The following is an 18,405-nucleotide window of genomic DNA, read 5'->3' as shown; positions in this document are numbered from 1 at the left end:
GTGAGTTGTCTCCAAGTTATGTTTTTATTTTATAATGTCCATGGTAACAATATCCGTTACGAATTTAGTCATATTGTTTAATAAACGTGTTTATATTAAATAGATTTCATCCCAAGTTTACAAATGCCTAAATGGGTAATAACCAAATGGCAAATACGAGCATCGACTTAAAAGTTGTGAATATTGTTCGCATTAACGATGTTCGTGAGAAATAATTGAATACTTGATTAATTAGAAGAGCATGTGTGAGAGTACTTAGACTGCCTTTTTTTCAAAAATTCGTGAAAATAGTTCATAAAAAAGGCAATTACGTTTCATAAATTGTAAAAAAAACAAAAAAGATAATGAATTTACGTATGTACCAATGTGAAATATAATCTCGTGTGAAAATAATATATTGTAGTAATGACTTCTTGTTCAAAAGCCAGTAGAAGCCTATTTTCTTGAAGAAATTTCCTCCTCATGAAGAAACTCCAAGAATTATTAAGTAAAATGTGCAATTGTGTAATTTTTAATCAGCGCTATCAACATAATTTGTAATTTGAATTGGAGTTACATCTATAATTACTTTTTAGCAATTATGCAGCTTAATTGTATATAGGCATCATAGTTGCGCAAGGATTAAAAATTAATGCAGGTGCCAAAAAGGTGTAAAGTGGACGTTGGAAAATTGATAAATCCTTTTTTTATGTTTTATTTATTCATATTGAATAAAGTATTTTTCCATTGAGATCTTCTCTAATAACTAATGGCATAGTCGGAAAAACTTGTTTTTAATTTTTTAAACGTTATTAATATTTTTGTTACAACGTAATTTAAGCTTCTTATTACATTTTATAATAATTTTCCAAAGATAAGAACGTTATCCACCCATGCTAATATATAAGCTGGACATTTTATATTACAAAACAGGCAATTTATGAGGTATATGCTCATAATTTATTCATCAAATGTGGCATTGGTGCATCAAGGAGAGCTTATATTTTCCCAAATTATCTTGTTTTATAATGAAATTAAATAATTGACTTTCCAATTCGACATACTTTTGTCGACCTTTGACTTGGAAGAGTGGTAGGCCTAGGAGTGGGGAGTGAGAGGGATACAAAATTTCATTGCCAAAGATATCTTTGCAACAGATGCATTTCAAAATCTGCAACTGCTCAAAGCATCAAGCCTTTGACATTTATATGCAAAATAAATAATTTAAGTCAAAGTAATATCAGTGGACACTTTTGATGAGTTTCTTTGCAAAGAGGAATGTTAAGCTCTTATTTTTTACACATTTGGTGTTCTTTAATTCTTTCCTTAAATTTTCCATCCTGTAGTTTTTCAGTTCATTTTGGAAACAAATTTATCTAGAGAATGACTAGCATATTTTCTTATTTATATAAATTATTGGTTTCAATTGTTTAACACTTATAGTTTTGAATGATTCCACAATTTAGAATAATTCTCATTCAGTCATTGGAGAATGTCTGAGATTTTTATTTTTACTTTATATATATCAAATGATAACCTAATACAATTCATTTTTTAAGGTAGTATCTGTTCAAAACTTCTTATCCTTAAATGTTGAAATTAGCAAACATAATGTCTTTCTGTATTTTAGAATTTTTTAGATTATTAATTGGTTTTGCTGTGATACCTAGCCCCACTATTCGTAAATACAAATGATCATCCCTTGGATTAAAATGAAAATATTTTATTCCATAAGCATAAGATATTAGGACAGAAGCCCTGCTGTTTAATTTCAAATTGCAATTATCACAATCATTTTCATTCTATATAAATTGTTGATTTTGCACTCTACTTTAATTTATAGGTTGCTAGTCATATTTTTTTATTATTTTCAACATTTTTAACAATTATGTACAGATCACAATGAAAAGAGAGATGATGGATGTTGGAAAGCCGGAGGATATTGAAATTCCAGCAAGCCAGGATGAAGTGAACCATTATATTCAAATTCAGGAAGAGACTTCGGTTGAGGTAAGGGAAAATTAAGGGTAATTAAGAGTATTTCATCCCTAATGTAGAAATGCCTAAAGGTCTAAGGACCAAATGGAAAATACAGGAAATGACTTAAAAATTATGAATATTTTATAAATAAGATGTGTACATAGGAAAAAATTGAATAATGATTTGTTTATTAAAGAGCATGCGTAAGAGTACTTAGCCTGGCTTTCTTTGACGTGTTTTATTCTGATTACAATTATGGTGTTTTTCATCATTATATCTTAGCATTCATTTTTTATGCTTTGTATACATAAATAGTTATGGAAACAATTATTTCCATAGCATTGCCAAAGTAATTCCTCTGTATTTTGGTATGTTTACTACTCTGTTAGATTCATTAATGTATTCATTTTTATTAGATGTACTTTTATGTTGAAATATTTCGTTCATGTAAACATTGGACCAATGGTAGTTTTTCATTTAATCTTGGGTAAACATACAAATTGCCAAGAAAATGACTAGCATCTAATCCTTATGTAGTTAAAGTTATAGGGTCATAAGTTCAAAACATACAATTTTGAATGATTCCTGATAAAAGAAGAAATCTCAATTTGTCATTGTGTAATGTCTGAGATTTACATTTCACTTCATATATGACCAATGATAACCTAACATAAATCATTTTTGTTACACAATATGTTCCAAAATTCTCGTACCTAAATGGTGAAACTGGCAAAGCTAGTCATTTTTTTATTATTGTTCATCATTTTTAACAAATATATGCAGATCACTGTGAAAAGGGAGAAGGTGGATATTGAAGAGTCGGAGGTTATTGAAATTCCAGCTAGCAAGGAGGAAGTGGACTACAATATTCAAATTCAGGAAAGGACTTCTCTTGAGGTAAGGGAAAAATAAGAGCGTTTGTGTCATAATGACAAATGCTTAATTTTTCAAATCATGATAACCATGAGAGGAACAGATGTTTACTTTTTATGCTGTAAATGTTATGCTATTTATTTAATTATACTATATTAGTCTTTCTGACATATGTTTTTGGCCATATAGTTTTATTGTAGTTCCTCTCCAATGAAAAAGGCAAAAGCATTGAATTACTGCTCATGATATAGGTAGTGTATTCAAATAGGTGAATATAGTGATTTGTCAGTGTTTTAAGAGGAGATAAGGTATGCCCAGGATTCTATTGCAAATAGAAGTGTTAAGATAGATAATGGCTATTATGTAGCATGACATGTATTAGATTTGTGTGAAAATTGTGGCAGGATTTAATTTTAAGAACAGGAAATAGATCGCTTGTGCCAAGTAAGGAGATATGTCAGAATTGTAAAGATGCTGTTTTTAATAAGGTGTTCTGTTACTCTGCAGCTGATAGGGCTTGGTAAAATGTTCTGATACAACTTCAAATTCCTGTTTTTTACTGGGATAACTTAGTTTATCCTTATCTTTATTCTTTTTAATACCTCTATGTACAAATCATATTATTTGTTATTTCCCTGACACATGAATTTATTATTGGTAGCCAGGTATTTGATGCATTCAGTGGGCTTGGTTAGGCTGGAATGCCTTTAATGACAGGAGCACTCAGATATGCACCATCTCTCATTTCTTAACTATCTGCTACTTGCAGGTTTTGAAAGGTTTTCAATCACCTAAACAGAGAAGTGGTCATCAAAGATTGGTATTGGGAGGCAGGGTGATTAAGGATGGGATAGTTAAAGATCATGATGGTTTTGGTAGAATAGTATTGTTTATGATGAAGAGGGAAATGATGGTGTTTCATTGACTGATTGTTTGATTTTATGGTATTAGGATAAAGAAGTGATGATAAGGTAACGGCTTTTCAGGCAGTTTGGTTCAAAAAGAAGAGTGTATTGGGATGAAGGTTTGAGAATGTTACTCTTCAGCAGTTTTTCAGGTTTTCCACTTTTTCTGAGACAGTGAAGTAGCTGGTCCATGTATTTTTATTGGGGAGGAGCGTTCTTGTAGAAACAAAAGCCACTGACTAAGTGAGAAGGGGATGAAGGATTTTGTATGTCATGGTTGGCCACAGTTGAAATAAATTTATTGTTGATAGTTGGTAAGTCTCGTTCAAACTGTTAAAATTATTTTTCTTGGTGTGAATATTGATAGCTAGGAAATTTATATTCGAGTCAGATGTAGATTAATTGAAAGATACTGTGAAAAAGAAGAAGAAAAAGACATGACAGTATGGTTTGAGTATTACTTTGATGAGAGAACTTATGTTCAAGTTAATCCATTATTAGATTGTCATATGCATGAGCTATAGTCATGCACATTAACTGCATTTTTCAAAGACCCTTCAAAAAGTAAGGTCTTGCATTGCTTTTTATGGAAAAAGAAATGTATTCTCAACTTTGTTTAAACCATAAGAAAACCTGAAGATTGAAAGTTGCCTTGACAATCAATCATGTTTTTTATCCTTGTAAGCAGCTTCATAATACTTGAGTCATACCTTTCTCATGCCACATCATAAAGCCAACTGACTCCTGCTTTTTGCACTTCCTTGTCTGACTTGAATATGTCCTCCAAGGTGTTATTATGCAAGAGCCTCTGGGCACTCCCCTTACCTTTTCACTAAGTACCAGTCACAGTATAAATGTCACATGAGATTCCACGGTCGACCTGTGAGTGAGTTTTGGAAGGATTAAGGCATCTTCACATATCCAAGCAAGTGAGTGATTGGCAGGCCTCTGGTGCAGAGAGAAACCTCTCGTAAGCCCTGATAGTGGGAGTGCATGCGATAAGCAGGGATCAATGCTGCTTAGTTTATCTAAGCTAGAGAGGGTGTGATTATTTTGCTTTTATTATTATAATACTATGTGTGACTGATAGGCCAGTGGTGCAGAGGGAACCTCTTATAAGCCCTGATTGAATGCTATATATTACATCAAAGCTAGAGGGTAGGTGATTATATTTTATTTGTTATAATTTTTGATTTTATTCCACAACGTGTGATTGGTGAGCCCCTGACGCAGAGGGAAACCTCTTGTAAGCCCTGCTATAGTGTAAGTGCAAGCAACAAGTAAGGATAAATGCTGCTTAGTACATCCAAGCTAGATGGTTTGTAATCATTTTGGTAGGTGATGGGCTACTGTTTCAGGGAAAATCTCTTGTAAGCTCTGATTGAATGTGATACTTGAGACTATCAAGAATTAAGGCTATATAGCACATCCAAGCTAGAGGGTGGGTGATTATTTTTTATTTATTTTAATTTTAAATTTTATTTCACTAATAATAGTGTAATTACTGGGCCCTCTATGGAGAGGGAAACCTCTTGTAAGCCCTGATAGATTGTGAGTTCATTCTACTATCAAGGATCGATGCTGTATAGTACATCAAATCCATACAGTTTGTAATTTTTTTAAATAATTATATTCCTTATGACTAATGGGCCAGTGGTGCAGAGGGAATTTCTCCTAAGCCCTGATTGAATGTAAGTGCTTGATACTAGCCAGGGATCAATTCTATATAATACATCCAAGCAAGAGTATGTAATTATTTTCCATTTGTAATAATTTTTAATTGTATTTCCCTTGGTGTGATTAGTGAGCCCCTGATGCAGAGAGAAATGTCTCATAACACCTTATAGAGTGTGAGTGCATCTGACTAGCAAGTATCAATTACATATAGCCCAAGCTAGATAGTGCGTGATTTATTTAGTCCTCCATTTCATCATTCTAACTGTTTACTGTTTCCAATAATTTCAATTATTTTTAGTTTATTTATTGTATTTCTTATTGTTTTATATTCAGTTATTTATTTTTATATTATTTATTGATTTACTGCTACTACCAATTTCCCTCACCCATCCTTTGCTCATTCATTAGAGTACGGCTGGGGTTGACTCTACTCGTTATATTTGGAGGTAATTGGTACTCTGAATTATTGGTAGCATATGAAATGAGGGTTCTCAGGATTATGCAAGAATATGATAAGTCCGCTGAGGGAAGGCCAAATTAGAGTACTATTTAAGAAGGTAAAATCATTATCAGAAAGTAAGAGGGAAAGATCTATGGTAGCAATTAAAGATAAGTTGTGTAAGATTATAGCTGACATAGAAAAGATCCAAGAGAATTGAAAGGAATAATGGGAAAAACTGTCTGTTAAAGAACTTCGGCCAACATGGTAACATACAGTTAGAACTTGACTCAGATAAAAAAAGCTAAGACAAAGAAAATATCCAAGAAACTTGGAAAGAATATACAAAGAACTGAATGGTTAAGAACTATGGTCACCAAGCTTAAGCATGGAAAAGTAAGATGACAGTGAAGAAGATGGCTTAGGTCCAGGCATATCCAATGATGACATAAAAAGGGCTTAATAGCAGATTAAGTTAAATAAGGTATTAAGGGTAGACAATATGTTTGCAGAATTACCAAAATATTTTGGTAGATATGAGAATAATGGACTGATTTATATTGGCTGAGAGACTTTGTGATAAGTTTTAATTCCTTTCCAAACAAATTAAAGGTCACATCATATGAAGATTACAGAACAATAAGTTTGAAATACTTCCTATCTAAAGTGGTTCTTTGTATTGTCGATAAAAAGATAGATTCGGGCAAATAATTACTCAGGGGATTTTTAGTCTGGGTTCAGGAAAGGGAGAGGCATGCTGAATGCTTTTGAAGGAATGAGAACACTAATCAAGAAATATTTAGATTACAATCAGTGTGTACCTATCTTTTTTGATTTCAAAAGCTCATTTGATAGAATGAATTGGGATGAACTAATGAGTAAATGTGGAAAATAAGAAAAGATAGAATAAGCAGGAGGCTAATCATTAACCTGCATATATCTCAGACTTGGAAGGTGTAAGTGAAGAACAGAGGGTCATGTTGGGCAGTTCTAGGAAGAGATGTAAGGCAGGGTTGTCAATTATATCATAGCTATGGAATAAGAATCAAAATTAATGAAAAAAGATTGTAGAATTTTGAAGAAAAGAAAAAAATGGAGGGCAAAAACTAGTGTTTACTGATCTAGATTGTGTTCAGTAACAATACTGTCAATGCAGCAGTGAGGTAAGGAGAAAACCTGCACTAGGAAATGAGGCAATAACAGGGAAGGAGTTAATGTCAGGGATGTGGAGTAAAGATGTAAAGAAAAGACTGGTTCAAATTTGGTATAGGACATTTAGAGAAGTAGATTGAAGGCTTTTGAAATGAGGGTATATAAAAGGATAGAGAAAATGTAATTGACCAAATAGAAAACAAATCAGGAAGTGCTAGAGATTGTGGGCAAAGGTATAGGTTTGTCCAAAAATCCTATGAAGGCAGCAAAAATTGGAGGAAAGCCATATTGACTGGCAATAGGAGCCTAAAAACTGTAATAAAAGGGAGAATGCTAGTCAAGTGAGGAAAGGGCAGGAACAAGATAATAATTTTGGATGGGGTAAAGGGAAAAAGTACTCAGAGATGAAGACTGAGATAATGTAAAGTTTGTCACTTGATTTTGTTTTGTTAGCAGTTGCAAAAATACCTATTTGGTAGTTATGTCCATCCATAATCTAACTTAACTGCTGACTACCTAAACAAAATAATAATGCATATGAAGTTAGCACTAGTTGGCAAAGTGCACAGCCTCAGTTGATGGGTTCTTAATATCTGTTCAATAGGGCTGAGGCCAAATCTCAAGAGGCATTTCTATTTCTCACATTTTATTTTTTTAAAGAAAAAGGTTTGAAGTTTTTTACTGTGTAGAGTTGTAAGCGGTTACTTCTTTTGTATTTCTTAACAGAACAGGCTGACACAACTTCCCAGCAAGTCTTTCATAATCTCTGCATATATCAATCATATCAGCCTAACCAATGCAAGTCAATTGTTTGAAGAAAAAAATTTTTTTTGAAGAAGTATCAGCTAAAATACTATTTTTATATATTAATATAATGTGTACAAGTTAACAATTTTTTAATCTTAATTTTTAAAATAACATGTTTTTAAAACATATTTTTCATGCATATCCTGAAAATCTGTAATATTTTTTCTTTGATCTTGCAGGATCATTTGGCAAATGCAGAAGTAAATATGCCCTCTGAGGAGGAAGTGGAGATAAACGATGATTGTGATGCTGATATACCTCAGATGAAAGTAAGACTGGGAGAGAAGGTATTGCAGGAAGAAGGTAAGGAAAGCTGAAGGACTGTGCTATCTCTTCATCTTAGCTTATTTCTGGTGTAAAGAACTATTGGTGATTAACCCCTGCAGTACTTCTAATGTATTGTGAAAAACTGCATTAACTTTTGAAAATTGTTTTAAATATAACTGAAAGGCCATTTAAAATATTATAATAAACTGCAAAAAAGATGATAATGTTATCATCAATTTGCAATTATTTATTAATGTATTTAGTATTATTTATATAGCTACTCAGACTAGATCTTTAATTAATTTTGCTGTGTTTTCAAGCCATGCCTTAATTTTGCTTGATTATTCTGATTTTAGATGTTATCAGTTTAGAATTATAATGATATAACCAAAATCAACCATTATCCATTTCAATATCTTATGTTTTATCCTAAGTAAGATCTAAATATCATGTGAAAGATGTCAATGCCATTCATTTGTTGTTTTTACATGTCCATTATTTACAGTTAAACTATTTTCTTTCTATTGGTTTCTATTATTTCTTAGTAAAGTATTTCTTGCTTTTGTTTGAAACAACAGCAACTTTGACTCTGATGAAGGTAAAAGACAAAGTGCTAAAAGGCCTAATTCAGATCAGCAATAAGTGAAGACAGATGCTTGTTCCTGGGATTTTATTGCAACTGACATTGCTAACATACATATTTAGACTGATGAGTATGTACAGGCAAGAGTAGATGTATGATTGTATAAATGTATGCACCTTTTTTAATGAATATCTACTTATACTTCAAATCTTTCAGATAAATACCAAAAACAGGATGATGCAGGAGAAGATGCTTCATCCACTCAACTGAATGTGTGTAAAATTTGCAACAAGGTATTTGAACAAAGGGACCTTCTCAAAGATCATGTAATGCATGTGCACCTTAACAAGGTGATGCAATTCAAGTGTGATGTTTGTTTGGAGGTATTTAAGAGAAAACATGACCTTGCAAGTCATGTCAAATTAGTGCATGCTCTTAAGAAAACGCACCAATGTGATTTATGCTCCAAAAACTTTCTAAATTTCAGTAAACTGAAAATTCACATGTCAACGCACACTGAGGAAAGGCCATTCAAATGTGCATTGTGTTCAAAAGTTTGAGCTGGAAAGATACTTTTACAGAGGCACATGCTGACACATACTGTAGAAAGGCCACACAGCTGTGAGATCTGTTCCAAAACATTTATTACCAAGAGTCACTTAAAAAGGCACATGCTAACACACACTGGTGAAAAACAACACAAGTGTAATATTTGTTCCAAACCATTTGCTACAAGAAGTTGTCTAAAGGGTCATATGTTGACACATGCTGGCGAAAAGCCATACAAATGCAACATCTGTTCAAAGGCATTCTCTCAGAAAAGTCATCTAAAGTCACACATGATGATACATACTGGTGAAAAACCACACAAGTGTAAAGTCTGTTCAAAAGGATTCACTTCCAGAGGTAACCTAAATTTACACATGATTACACACACTGGTGAAAAGCCATACAAGTGTGCCTTTTGTTCAAAAGCCTTTGCTTTTAGCGGTAATCAAAAGAAGCACATACTGACACACACTGGTGTAAGGCCGCACAAGTGCAAAATCTGTTCAAAAGCATTCACCCAGAGTGGTGGACTTAAGTCACACATAAAGACACACTCTGGTGAAAGGCCACACCCGTGCAGCCTGTGTTCAAAAGCATTCATTATAAGTACTCAACTAAAGAGGCACATGTTGAAACACACTGGGGAAAAGCCATACAAGTGCAACATCTGTTCAAAAGCTTTCATCCAAAGTGGTGAACTAAAGTCACACATAAAGACACACACTGGTGAAAACCTGCACTCGTGCATCCTGTGTTCAAAAGCATTTATTCTAAGTAGTCATCTAAAGAGGCACATGTTGACACACACTGGGGAGAAACCACACAAATGCAACATCTGCCCAAAAGCATTCACCCAGAATGGCGAACTGAAGGCAAACATAATGACACACACTGGAGAAAAGCCTATCAAGTGCACAATGTGTTCGAAAGCATTCATTCAGAGTAGTCAACTAAAGAGGCACATGCTGACACACACTGGAGAAAAGCCACACAAGTGCCATATGTGTTCAAAGGCATTCATTCAGCGTAGTCGTCTAATATCGCACATGATGACACACTCTGCAAAATGATCATAAAAATGTAAGATATGTCAATAATCATTCACTACCTGGAGCATTGTGAATAGAAGAGTGCTTAGGCTACATAAAATTGTGTATTAAGTGCATTAGACTGCTGAGAATTATTTGTTATTCCTTAACTCTTCCCAAATATTCACTTGCACTCTGGAAAAACCAATTGTAAAACATAAATTATAACTCTTTAACAGTGACATTGTCCTGTTTTATATAATTTTTTAAATAAAAAATAATTGATATATATATATATATATATATATATATATATATATATATATATATATATATATATTTCATCTATTTGTACATCAATCATGCTAGGATAGTTATTAATAAGTTCAATTCAGTACTATCTACTAAGTTCAGTTTGTACAAGCCAAAACACTTGCCTCATGCCTTTTTGCTTAGAAATATACCTGCTTTTTATTTCCTTGAGGAATACGATGATGAGATAAAGATTTTGCAAAGTTGGTTGTCCAAGAGAAAAAAGAAATTTTATTGTCAACGAGACATTGGAATGTATGTTTTCTCTTCGGCCCTTCAGTAAGTGTGGAAAGCCTAAGGTGGGCTGGTTTCGATGTTTAGAATGTTGCTGAAGAAAAAATATGCAAAGTTGGGCATGGTTTGTTGACGAATGTTTATTGGTGCAGAATGAATTGTTGCATGATACCTATGAAAGTAAGATGAAACAAGGCATCTGTCTATATCACACAGCATTTGGTTAGGAAGAAGTAAAGGTATATTTACATAAATGCCCCTATGTTAATACTGGAATGCATTGAAGGTATTCCCTGGTTCTTGGTGGATGATCTTGGAGAATGCATTGCAGATGTCATCCTTAGGATTTTAAGAGTTTGGAGTACCTGGTTGTGCACAAAGAAAGTGATTAGGACCCAGTTACATTCTGCTGAAGTTTTATTCACAGTAATGAGAAATTGAGGTATTTCAGTCCGGAACACCCTGTATTTATGGAAGAGCTGAAAAAAGGGGGGTCGATGAGAAATTTTACCTATCTAGACATTTTGAGCTAGATTACCTCCTTTCTCCTATATAAATTATTCATTATAAGGGTTTGAATAACTGGGTTTGGATATAAATTCCCTTTGCCAAACTGGAAGCATTTGATATTGGTTTTCTTACTGCCAAAATATAGGCTTTAAAAACTTTGTTTATCTGCTGTTTTGATGCATTTTGTGCTGGACCAAAACCTTATTAATTTCATTAAATTGTAGCTTTAAGACTAAAGGTTCTGTCTCTGCACCAAAATAGGCATTGGAACGATGTTACCTTCTGTGGAATTTGCCTTTAGGATAAAGTGACATTGTAGTATTTCTGTCATGAGAACCATCTCTTGATGGAAGAAGGGGAAATAGGAGGACTGCCTAGAAGGTTCACATATCTAGACATTCAAAATTTTGGGTTCCGAATGGGATTGGATATAAAGGTGCTTTGCCAAACCAGATTTTACTACTTGGGTATCTTTGGCACTAAAACTGGTTTTCATTCAATGCTTTGATGAATGTTTTGTTTCTTGCTAGTAGTCTTTGGAGCCATATCTCATATATTGTGAAAGTACGTAGTAAAAAATAGGTCAATTTCCTCTTGAATTGTTGAAACATTGCTGCTAAATTTGTTTGGACATTTTCTTGTAAATGGCTTTCAGCAAATGCAGCACTCTCCTTGCCCAGAGATTACCCATCCCTAATTCCTTGTAAAAGTCATTTTGCACCTTTTCTTATAATAAAAACATGGCCATTTGATGTTTTATGTATTGCTTCACCTTATGGCCATCCTTCGAGTGGATTATTTCCAAGGGGTATAAGATCATGTTTTAATTATGCTTCTTACTTTTTAATGGTTCATATTGAAGGAGTTGAGCCCTTTACATTCTGTTAACTTTGGATTAATTTCCTCAGGGATAAATGCATCCATATTAAAGAATTCTAGGGTTGCAAGAAATTTAAGTTTATTCATTTCAACAGGAATTATATTATCCATGTACTGCAACAATATGCGTAAACAAACTACTTGTGAAATTAAGTTGAAACCGGTCTAAGGACATATGTGTCCAGACAGAAACCCTATATTTTTCTTGGTTTGGAATACCAACTATGGGCCAGGTACAGAATATTTCACCTTACCCAATTGTATCATTCCATTTTATATCCTTAGGAAATTCTTTATCTAAATGAGGTTTTTCCTCATTAAAGCAGCTGTATTCCTGCAATTCCATTGAAATAACAGATCATCCCTAATGAAGAAATTAGATACATCACTTAAATTCCATAGCAGCGCCTTGTTGAACTTGTGTTTCTAATGCATTAGAACTGGTCCAAATACTTCCATTTCTTAAAATATGCAGAATGAATGAATTGTCCTTTTACCTGCAAATGGGTGATGAGGAGATATATCACCAGAAATGTTTCGGAAGATTAATATTATTTGTGTTCTACTAGCAAATCTGCATTGGTTATCAGCCTACTCTTTTTTATTGAATTAAACATACATCTCAATAGATTCAAATAGCTTCCTAGGGTAAACTGAGGAGCAGAAAAACTTTTAAAAATGTGACCAATGAAATAAATTTAAAGTTCGCAAACTTATGATAGAATAACTCTTTACAGGGGTAGTGGGTACTGCAAATATATCATAAATATTTTCGGAATGTTCACATTATACACTTGGGGGCCATCTCATTGAAAATGCATTGCTGCCTTCATAGGTTAATAAAATTAATTTGAGTTGACAGGTGTAACCAGCTTTAAACAAATATCTTTTGAAAATAATACAACTGGGAAAAATCATATGATAGGGGTCTTCAATTACCATTTTAATTCTTATTTAGAAAGAAGTGTTGATCAAACAAGGTAACTGTGATTTAAGAGCCTTACTGACAGTATACATAGAATTTTGATGTAATATAAATAGCAATTAGAGTTTTGTGTGCAATTTCTCCCTCAAAAAATGGCAATAGTGATTTTATATCCTCATTTTACATGAATTGTGTTACCTTTTATGTTATGTCAACACCATTAGTCATTAAAATATGGACTTAAGTTGGTTTCGGCAAGCAATTGTTTCAGATCAGTTGTATTGCCAGCCTGGACAGCATTTAATATAATCATTCTCATCAAGAGTGAAGTCTTGACTAAATGAAGTACGTGTAAAAGAGAATCCTTAAAGGTATCATACATACTCTTTTAAAATTAAATAAATAGTAATTGAAAAGTTTTGTGCAAAATTGCCCCCTCCAAAAATCACAGGTGAAATTTTATATTCTGATATTACTTGAATTGTATTACTTATTATAATGTTTCAACATAACCAGGCATTAAATTATGGACTACAGTTTATTTCAGTATTTCATCGTTACAACATAGCTGTAATATAAGCCAATGTTTCCAATGAAAATCAGCATTTTCTCTCAAATCTCTTAACTATCAAAGAGTTAACAACATTTCCAAAAGAATGATATACTTAAAAATTTCAGGGTAGATGGGAAATACTAACACATATAATTATTATCAAAAATACAGTAACAAATGCGATTATATACATATATATGCATAACAAAACCCTATCAAAAACATTCACCTATGCGGAGAAAAACACACTAACCGTAATACTAGCACACATATACAATAATGTACACTCATGCAGACATACTAACACATGCATAAACCTAAAAAGTATGAGATGCCACATAATTGGGTGATTGTATCATGTCCATTTTCAGTCATCACTTAAATGTCCTCCTACCACCTTGTCAATTTCCTATTCCACACATAGATCTTCTCCCCTCAAAACTCCCCTACCCAAACTCTTCTTTCTTTCCTTAATAACTACTTTCATATATATATATATATATATATATATATATATATATATATATATATATATGTATGTATGTATGTGTGGGTTGCTGTAGTCCAGTTGGTAGAGCATTGGACTGCTGACTGGAGGGTCCCGGGTTCAAGTCCCAGCCAAGGCGCTCTGTACACCTGCATTTCCATTAAAGGTTAAGTGATTTTTGGGTACCAGGTCTTCATCGGAAATCGTAACCGGAGCAGAGAAAGGAACTGGCCCCCAATAGCCTCCAAATATCCAGATAAGGCCTGAAATTGTGTCTGCAGGGCTAGAGCCCATGCGGGTGGCTCCTGCTCCCTAATGCTCAGCGGTGGTTATGATGGGGGCTCCCAAATCCAGTCTGCTCAGCCTCAGATTTGGGAACCAGGTGGATATATAGGTGAGACAAGGCCTGAGTTGGTCAGTTGGTGGAATAGGTTCTGAGAGGGAGAGTGCCTCCAGTTCTCTCCATTGTATGTGGTGGTTACCCCACCATGCACATGTCAAACCAATTGACCTCACCCATCTTCAGTCCAAGAAACACCCGGGAACAAGCAAAGCATCCAGAAGTTAGACATACATCCCATCCACAGCCAAGCATGTCTTCACCATCTCCTGAACCAAGGAACAAGTCACCAAAGCTGAGCATGGGGGAGCAGGATCCACCCCCATTGGCTCCAGCCCTGCAGACAAAATTTCAGGCCTTATCTCAAGAGATGCAGACCATTAGGCAATTGCAAATCCAGCCCGGTAAGTCAGCAAAACCTGTAATGCCACTACCACCAGCACCAATGATGGCACGGAGAAGAAGTTTGCAGCACTGTTCAGCAAGCCCGGCCACATGGACCACCCCACCAGAGGACAACAATGAGGTCCATACCCTGTGGCATCTGTTAATCATATGCATCAAATAACAGCATTTGGGATAAATGACAGTTATAAAGTGGCCACATGAAGAAATTTCATGGTGGCTATTGGTGACAACAAGGTCAAGATTTAGTTCAAAGAATTCAGCAACAATGCATTGCAGTTTTTAAAAAATATTGTTTCCCAAAGTTAATTATTGAAGTCTTTGATATTAATTAGATTTTCTACAGCTGCTCAGTTTTCAAAAAGCTCAAAAGATATGTCGGTGTGATAATCTTTTTTTTTTGAAATTTTTATCATCTGCCATTATTAAAGTGCTAAATGTCTGCCATTTTTATGCTGTCTCAGTTTTCTGGTTGAAAATAGATTGCTGATGATGCAATTGCCAATGATGCTGAAAAGAATAAGACTGAATGTTCGTTATGATGTGATCCTTGTCAAAGGGGAGGTTGACACTCGTAGTGGTTGCTCTGTTGCTCCTGTAAAGGATGTAGAATTGCCAATGCTCAAATCAATTCAAGCTGACTGGTCCAGCAATGGTGAAGCAGAGAATTTGGTGAGCATATATATTCATGTTGCTTGCATAATTAGCAATCTGTGCTTTGACATCAGTATTGTTCACAGTTGAACTTAGCCATTTGAATTTTTATGATCTTCCCTCTTAAAATGTATTTGCACTTTCTATTTTGTTATCCTATCACCTCACTTGAGTTATTGTGACCATTAATGACTGCAGTTTATATACCTCAGTCTGCAGTAGTGATTAGGAGAACGTAAACAATTCTATCAGTCGTTATAACTATGGAGTTATGAAACTATCTTTGCAGATGTAATGCTTTTCTTTGATCTTGCAGGACCCTTCGAATAATGGAGAATTCTGCTTGTTTTTAAATTAAGAATTGGAAATTAAGGATAAGTGTATAACTAAGATTCGGATAGGATGAAGGATGCCCGGGAAAGGATCAGTTGCTGGAACAAGATAAGATGGTCTCATCACCGTTGTGGGTATACTTTCTCATCAGCAAAAGCCTTTTCACTGCCCTCAGTGTTTCCTTTTGAGTAATTATGAACTATCAGTTGATATGTATCAAGAATATGTAAAATCAAAATGCAAATAACTTTTTTCAGTTGGCAATTTGTAAATGCCATTTGCAACATGTGTTGGTGTAGGTCTGGATCTACTCTAGTGACAAAACACTTCCCTGGTAGAAATTGGTATGCTAACTTTTGCAAATGGAAACTGTTTTTCACTAATCCTCAATAGATGGCTGATTTGAATATTTGAAACATTCAACAAATTTGGTTTTTCTCCTGCTATCAAGTGTAAATGCCTTTTTAATTCATGTCACTAAGTTCATTAAATAATTTGGAATTAACCCTATTATTATAAGTTTGAATTAATTTTCAGAGAAAATCAACATAGTTCTTGGTTCAGTATTTTATTTAATTTTAGCATTTGATGATAGTCATTGTAATGTTGGTTTAAATACAAGTGTTCTCCTCTATCAGTAAGAAATTTACTTAATTTGCCAATTAAAAATCCATAAACCCAAAAACCCATACCACTTTGAATTTACAATGGTTGCTGCTGACAAAAATATTTTTCAATGCTTTAGTTACCTCCTCTGGCCACTTCTGTATCGTAAAGTTCCGGCTAAAGAACACCCCAAAATAAATTGAAAGCCATTCATATGCAAGCATTACCATGATTGAATTCTTTCCAACACCACATATGAATCAAGTTGCACTGCCTGCCTTCATGAATGTTAGACTTCTCACAGCTATTTCTCTGAAATTTTCTTCTCAAAGTTTTACGACGTATACATGCCTCTTGACCGTCGGACTATTCCTGCATAGGTGAAAGTTCCATTCCCACAGCTTCCCAAAACGGTTTATTAAAGGGCTACAGAGTAAAAACATGGCCATGGAAGCCTCATGGTTGATTCATTGTTAAGTACACCAAAAACATGAAAATTCATTTTTCATAAACAATGTAATTAAATTGAAAATATGCTAAATTGATGATTATGGTATTTTAATTTAAACGGATGAAAGAGTTCTTTAATAAATCGATGTAATCATAAAAGAAAAGTATAAAGTGATGTATTCTATCATATTTTATTGAGAAAATCACAACACTACAGGATAGTATGTACACAGTTACATTTTTATTGTGTTATTAGTGTTTTATGATGGATTCCAGTTAATGTGAGGGAATTGATGCAAGCAACTTTTCAAATTTCATACAGAGGTCAGTGTTCTATTGCACTTCAATTATTGGTCATTTTGGTTCCCCTTGGGTGATAGATGTGTGTGTTATCAGGGCACTTTAGTCGGTGTCTACTGCTTCATGCACCTTCATATGCCTCCTAAGGTTACTTTTATCATTAAATGCCTTCAAACATATTGTACACTTATAAGGCTTTTCAGCAGCATGAGTCAGAAGATGATTATCCAGGTAATCTTTGCGATTGAATGATTTTGGACAAAACTTACACTTGTAAGATCTCTCATTAGCGTGTGTCAACAAGTGCTTCTTCAGATTACTGTTTAGAGCAAATGATTTTGAGCACATATTACACTTGTATTTCCTCTCGCCAGTGTGGGTCAATATGTGTCTCCTTAGATCTCTATTTTCAGGAAATGCCTTTGAGCAAATTTTGCATCTGTGGAGTCTTTCATTAGTGTGTCTCAACATGTGACTCTTTAGATTTCTAAGGTGAGTAAATTCCTTTGAGCATATATCACACTTGTACGGTCTTACACTGGCGTGTATCTTCATATGTGCCTTCAGATTACCACTGAGAGAAAATTCTTTAGAACATATATTACATTTGTGCCTCATATCAGCTGCGTGTGTCAGGATGTGTTGTCTTAGGCTTCTTTTCATTGAGAATACTCTTGAACATATATCACACTTATGCTGCCTTTCATCTGAATGTGTCAGCACATGATTCCCAAGGAGACGTTTCTCATTAAAAGATTTCGCACAGACCTTACATTTGTGAGGACTCTCCTTAGAATGTGTGAACAGGTGTCTCTTCAAGATCCATCTTCGAGAAAAACTTTTCCAACATATTCCACATTTAAATGGCCTTTCTTCAGCATGTGTTAACATGTGGCTTTTGAGTTGCCTCAATCTTTGGAAGTTTCTGGTGCACTGTTGGCATTGATTATATTTCCCCAGAGTGTGCATCACAATGATATGTCTTGCAATGTCATTTTTACACTTAAATACTTCCGATCAAATATCACATATGTATTCTATCCTTTTCTTAAGGTGCTCACCAAATTGACAAATGTTCAGAAGGTTACCTACAGCATCTTTCCCTGTACATTCTTGCTTCTGCACATTCTCTAAATATTTGAAGAAAAATAAGATAATCAATAACTAGTTATAAACAA

General features: G+C 34.1%; 1 protein-coding gene across 1 annotated transcript; it reads left to right on the top strand.

Moving 5' to 3' along the window:
- Positions 1-9,258: 9,258 nt before the first annotated feature.
- LOC139687414 (zinc finger protein ZFP2-like) lies at positions 9,259-11,226 on the top strand. Its single transcript, XM_071584533.1, has 2 exons — positions 9,259-9,904; positions 11,072-11,226. Exons 1-2 carry the CDS (start codon positions 9,334-9,336, stop codon positions 11,224-11,226), a joined length of 726 nt encoding a protein of 241 aa, XP_071440634.1. The 5' UTR covers positions 9,259-9,333.
- The last annotated feature ends 7,179 nt before the right edge of the window (positions 11,227-18,405 follow it).

This window comes from Hetaerina americana, unplaced genomic scaffold (genome assembly GCF_022747635.1).
Source record: "Hetaerina americana unplaced genomic scaffold, ioHetAmer1.1.p SCAF_195, whole genome shotgun sequence".
Classification (NCBI taxonomy): Eukaryota; Metazoa; Arthropoda; class Insecta; order Odonata; family Calopterygidae; genus Hetaerina; species Hetaerina americana.
The sequence above is the reverse complement of the archived record's forward strand: the minus strand, read 5'-3'. Positions and strand labels throughout refer to the sequence as shown.